Below are 5674 nucleotides of genomic sequence, written 5' to 3'. Positions count from 1 at the left end.
CTTATGATAAAATACCCTCATGCCCATATGTACAATATTTGAAACATTATGTACAACCTTATGGTAAAACACCCTGTCACCCCATGACCATATGTACAATATTTGAAACATTATGCACAACCTTATGATAAAATACCATCATGACTATATGTACAAACTTTGAAACAAATTGTACAATCTTTTACAAAACAACTCGTGAATACATGTACAAATTTTGAAGCATATTGTACAACCTTCATATAATAATTGTATTTTAGTTTTTATAAAAATTAAAGAGGCATTTATTATTACTAATAATTATTATTAAAAATATAAATACTCAATTTTTGACCAAACTTTATTATTATTATATTATTATTCAAATATGGGTTCTCTTTACGGGATTAATTACGTTATATATGTATGCGAAATACATGTCTTAATGAAATGTTGTAATGTAGCTTTTATGACAAGAAAAATAATAATTGTGATGAAAAATTGGAAGAAAGTGGTGGAAGAATAAATGTACTTCATTTATTCTGACCAAGTTAAGTATATCAATATGTTTGTAAAAACAACAAGTTTCTTAGTCGAAATATGTGGTTTCAAGGGTCATTAAACTAAATGACTTTAACATTTACGTTCATTTAATAACTATAACATATTATTAAACTGTTTCGTTTAAACAAACCAGTGGTTTCACGAGTCATTTCACGTTAAATCATAACCTTAATCTTATGGAAACTCTAAAACCTTTTTTCTAACAACGAATTTGCATTAGCGGATCATTTATTTCAACGATCCTCATTATTTGCACCCACACACGCTAGAAGTAAACTCCTACCCGGGTTGCTTGGCAACTAATCGCGGGACCTGGGTTGCTTGGCAACTAATTGCAGGAAACTGGTGGAGAAAACCTTCCGCCCTCAAAAATTGAACATGTGTTGCTTGGCAACTAATCACGGGCCCTTTCACACTGAGGCTTGTCATTCAAACACAAGGTGGATTATCTTAAAACATAATAAGAAAGTATGTCACTTATGAAAGTTTTAAGTTAAATTTTGTAGCATTTTTGTCCAAAAGACTTTCATAATGTAACATGTTTTTTGGAATTGAATGTACTCTGGATAACAGATATCACGTTTCAAAGAATTATGATTATTACGATCATTACAAGAAAAAAAGGGCTTTAGTGACAAACGCTTTTTAATCACTAAACATACAAAAATGGTGATTAAGTCAAATTAATGACCAAATTAATTGATCACCCTTCGTCACTATAGATCCGTTACAAAATTTAATTAGTGACCAAAATATCAAATTGGTCACTATAGTGACTAGTCTATAGTGGTCACTTTTTATGGTAACTATTATTAGTGACCAAATAATGGTTATTTAAATGATATATTCATTCAAATTTAATTATCTTGGCATAGTTTTAGAAAATATAATAATCATTGTTGCTGATTGAAAAAAAATTTTGTAACTGACTGAAATAGAAAAAAGAATAAATTTGAGACGAACATAATAATATTTTTTTATTGCGAGGCATAAGGCCATAAAGGATAATATAAGCTAGAGAAACTGTAAATGCACAAAGATACACGATAGCACGGTTATAAAATAAGCTTTCAAGATAAAATAAAAATGAGAGACTAAAAAATAGTACTTAGTACATGTTATCTAGCGATGTTTTGCTTATGTCGCAGCCGAGAATAGTGCAAGGGCGCCACCGGTGCGTGCTTGCACAGTACGCATAGAAGTTCGAACTTGTCTGTATTCTTGAGGATCAATTGGAGCGTAAAGCCGAGGGTGTTCAGAGTCAATAAATTTTGATGGCGTTTGGAGTTTGTTTTGAGTTGGTCCCAACACGAAAAAAGCAATGGAATAACGTGTTTTTGGTTCCAAGCACATTACTCTATGATTCACATTGCAATATTTCCCATTGCTCCAAACCTACCTTGAAAATGACCTTAATTAGTAATAGAATCAAGATTATCGTAATCAAATTTAATAAATAAATAATTAACGATTTATCATTCACGGACACGTTGATACGATCGATCCATATGTATAACAGCAGATTAGAGTTTTCACACATGCCATTTATCTATATTCTAATTCTTGTAACTCACCACCAATCCACATGATTGGTTACCTTAGGAGCCACTCACTATAGAAAGCAATTACGCTCCGGCCGGCCACTCACTATAGAAAGCAACTACGCTCCGACCCGACCCTTTACTCTTTTTCCTCCTTTTCACTTGTTTTTAAAGATAAATCACCTACCTTCTACACGATCCAATTAAAAAAACGATTGGTACAGTTGACTTGATAAATCTTGACGTCGTATTGTTTGCATCCAATTAAACTCTAACATAGACAACATGTATCAAACTAGTTATGTTTTTATTATGTGAATGAACTTGTTATTTTTATTACTTATTATATGCAATATACTACTAATATATATGATACATCTAACGAGTTACTCATCTATATAAGATGTCACGTATGTAGGTTATTAAAGAACATACAATATAATAACATGATGAATGTTCACTTGTATAAAAATAGTTCGATATATTTTGAAGCAACTTAAGCCTTTTAATAATATTATTAGTTTTACTTTTGTTGTTTCTTTCTATTCCATTTAAACTTCCTGTAAATTATTTAAATTTATTTCATGAGCAAAATTAACTTAATTACACAACTTGTGATGATACCTTGCCAAGATCGCCAACATTGACAGCTAGCGTGTTAGGAACAGGGTCAAGAGGAACAAACTCGCCCGAGACCTTGTCAACCACTTGTAGACCATTGACGTCTTCATCGTCTAGCAAGATAGTTAAAAACGAAGGGTCAGTGTGCTCCTCGGAGCCTTTTGACCCTACACTTTCATGACTATAGTTATATTTGTTCATTCTCAATTGGCATTGCCATCCTTCGAACAAATCCCCATCCAAACCGCTACTTTCCATCAACTTCCTGCCTAGACGTCCAGCAAGATCCCGCATAGCTTTTATATACTTGTATATAATCTCCCTACAACAATCGATCAGTGATTCAAAACTTGGATGTCATAGAAGATATAATTGTTCATTCGCTTACTTAGATATTGAGTAGATACAGATACGCTAGAATTAATTTGATTTTATGGCTGCAAAATTCTTTGAACTTGATACACGTAATTTTTTGTCTAGCTTCTTGTTAAGTTTTTAATAATCCTATAGTTAAAAAAGATTGGCTACATATCAATTTGAAACCAGAGGGGCAGTGACATCTCATCTTGTCTAGATCGATTTCGTAAGAATTTCTTCTCTAGCAATAGATCTATATATAGTGGGTAAACTAGTGAGTTTTCCGTTCGAGTCCTGCTTAAGACATTATTCACGTAAAATTATGTAGAATGCATGAGTTTGCTGTTATAACAAAAGTTAACCAACTTTCCCACGTCCAAGAGTCTGATTTTGATTTTGTGAGTAACAAAGACTAATAAAAGATATGGATAACATTTGATATAATACTCTCTACATTTAATAATAATACTCTCCAATAAATATTTTACTTTTTATGAAAGATCAATATATTATTAGTTTTGTTCTTGTATGTAAAATAAGTTTGATTATATGTTTCTGAAAAATGAAATGAGTAAGTATAATATAGAGGGCAAACTAGTGAGTTTGATAACTTTGTGGACAATCTTTTTTAACTACACCGTAATGATAAAATGGACGATTAAAATGAGACTAAAAGAACTCTTTGTAATATATCAAATTATACGGTTTGTAAGATAACTATGGATGTGAACCACTCACTACCTTTGTTGAGGGGACACTTCAAGTAGATCGCAAAATTCAGCAGGAGAAGAAACGTCGTTTATAGTAAAACCTTCATAAAAGGAAGTGACCAAATTACGTGGCATGTAACCCGTACCAATTACTGCTCGAATCTTGATATCGAACGGAAGATCAAAGAGTGATGCAACCACAAGCTTCATCTCGTTTAGGAGTTCAACCGGGACACCATGGTTAGCCATCCTAAAACAACCCCATTCCTCGTACGCCTTCTCTAGTTCATCCTCAAGTCCATTGACTCTTTCCATATCTATCATTGGCACTCCCTGATACGTACCCATGACTTGCGAGCTGATTGATTAATGTAAATAAGTTCGTCTTTGGTGAATAATTCTCCTTTGTTAAACTTTATGTGGTTCTATATATAGGCACAAGGTTACTTCTTTTTGTGTTATAATATTAGTGTAATATAGTAATACCTTCCCATAACAAGTATTCATAATATATTCATAATGATATTTTGACTTATCTCAATTTAAATGTTGATTTTGTGTTTTAATCAATCAAAGTAAAATTTAATGGAGAATGATGATATTTTATTCGTGGAGAGTGAAACGATAGAGTTTTTTAAAACTAGGTCAATTTTATACATGTGATAGAAGGAGTATTAATTAGTCAGTTGTCTACTACAAGATACTACCAAAAGTTTAACGAATTAAACGTTGACTGGTTCTGGAGCTGAAAGGAAGCGGTTTACCGAATTTCCTAAGGGCATTTGAAGTTTCCTTTCCTTTCATTAGTTCGGTTTTTTTGGGTGTATGTTTTTGTGTAATACATGATTTCAAATCTTTCATTCATGTTTGATTGGTCGCCCTTTTTGATTTGTTGTTAGTCTTTTTTGTTAGTCGTTTTGATCTTTAACAAGTCTTGTTTGCTTATTTTGTAAATTTTGTGAGCTCTTGTTTAAGCTTTTTGTTAGTTAAACTAGATAGTTAGGGGCGAATTTAGGTGTAATCCTGTAGGGTCACGGTATACTACTAATCTGAAAATTTTTGTAGAAAATACATGTTAAATTGTATAGGACATCACTAAATTTAATTGGATGACCCCATATATTTTTACAATTTATAGTTTTTCTTTTAGAATGTACAGAACAATACTAAATTTAACTACTCGGACCCTATATATTTTTCGAATTTGTAACTTTTTAAAGATAAATTACCACTTAAATAGTATTCAAATATAATTAGTACATAAATTTTTTTTAAGACCCCGTTGAATTATAATCCTGAAATCGCCATTGTCAATAGTTTTCTCGGTTGTATATTTTTGGGTCTTCATTCTTTTGATGAAGGCCCTATTTGGTAATATAGTTTTCTATTTATTCGCCAAATATAACACACACACACACACACACCCCCGCGCGCGCGCGCGCGGGCGCACACACACACACACACACACACACACACACACACACACACACACACACACACACACACATATATATATATATATATATATATATATATATATATATATATATATATATATATATATATAAAATAGGGTCATTATCAAAAGGGAAGTGCTTTTGGGAAAGGGGAAAGTAATTTTTTTTTTTAATTTTTTTTTCACAAACATTAAAATTAGGTAAAAATCTAAACATTTTAAAAAGACACTTTGTGATAAATGTTATTATTTTGACCAGAAAACACTCGAAGAAATAACATTCATCGATAAACGTTATTTCTAATAACATTCATCGTGATGCATGTTATTCTTCGAGTAATTTTTTTTTTTTTTCATCTTTTGTGAAGTTTTTTAAAAATTTAGCCTGATTTAGAGTCTAGGTTTTAAGGTTTAAGATTTAGGATTTGGTATTTTGGGTTTAGTTCTAA

The 5674-nt window shown here is 31.6% G+C and overlaps 1 protein-coding gene across 1 annotated transcript; it reads right to left on the bottom strand.

Annotated features, from left to right (window-relative positions):
• Positions 1–1677: 1677 nt before the first annotated feature.
• Positions 1678–4117, bottom strand: LOC139888008 (2-oxoglutarate-dependent dioxygenase DAO-like). Its single transcript, XM_071871046.1, has 3 exons — positions 3801–4117; positions 2706–3024; positions 1678–1935 (listed from the first exon to the last, which is right to left on the bottom strand). The coding sequence occupies exons 1-3, from the start codon at positions 4115–4117 to the stop codon at positions 1678–1680; spliced, it is 894 nt and encodes a 297-aa protein (XP_071727147.1).
• Positions 4118–5674: the final 1557 nt, after the last annotated feature.

Source organism: Rutidosis leptorrhynchoides, chromosome 2 (assembly GCF_046630445.1).
Source record: "Rutidosis leptorrhynchoides isolate AG116_Rl617_1_P2 chromosome 2, CSIRO_AGI_Rlap_v1, whole genome shotgun sequence".
In the NCBI taxonomy this organism is placed as follows: domain Eukaryota; kingdom Viridiplantae; phylum Streptophyta; class Magnoliopsida; order Asterales; family Asteraceae; genus Rutidosis; species Rutidosis leptorrhynchoides.
This window is presented reverse-complemented; position numbering and strand designations above follow the sequence as displayed.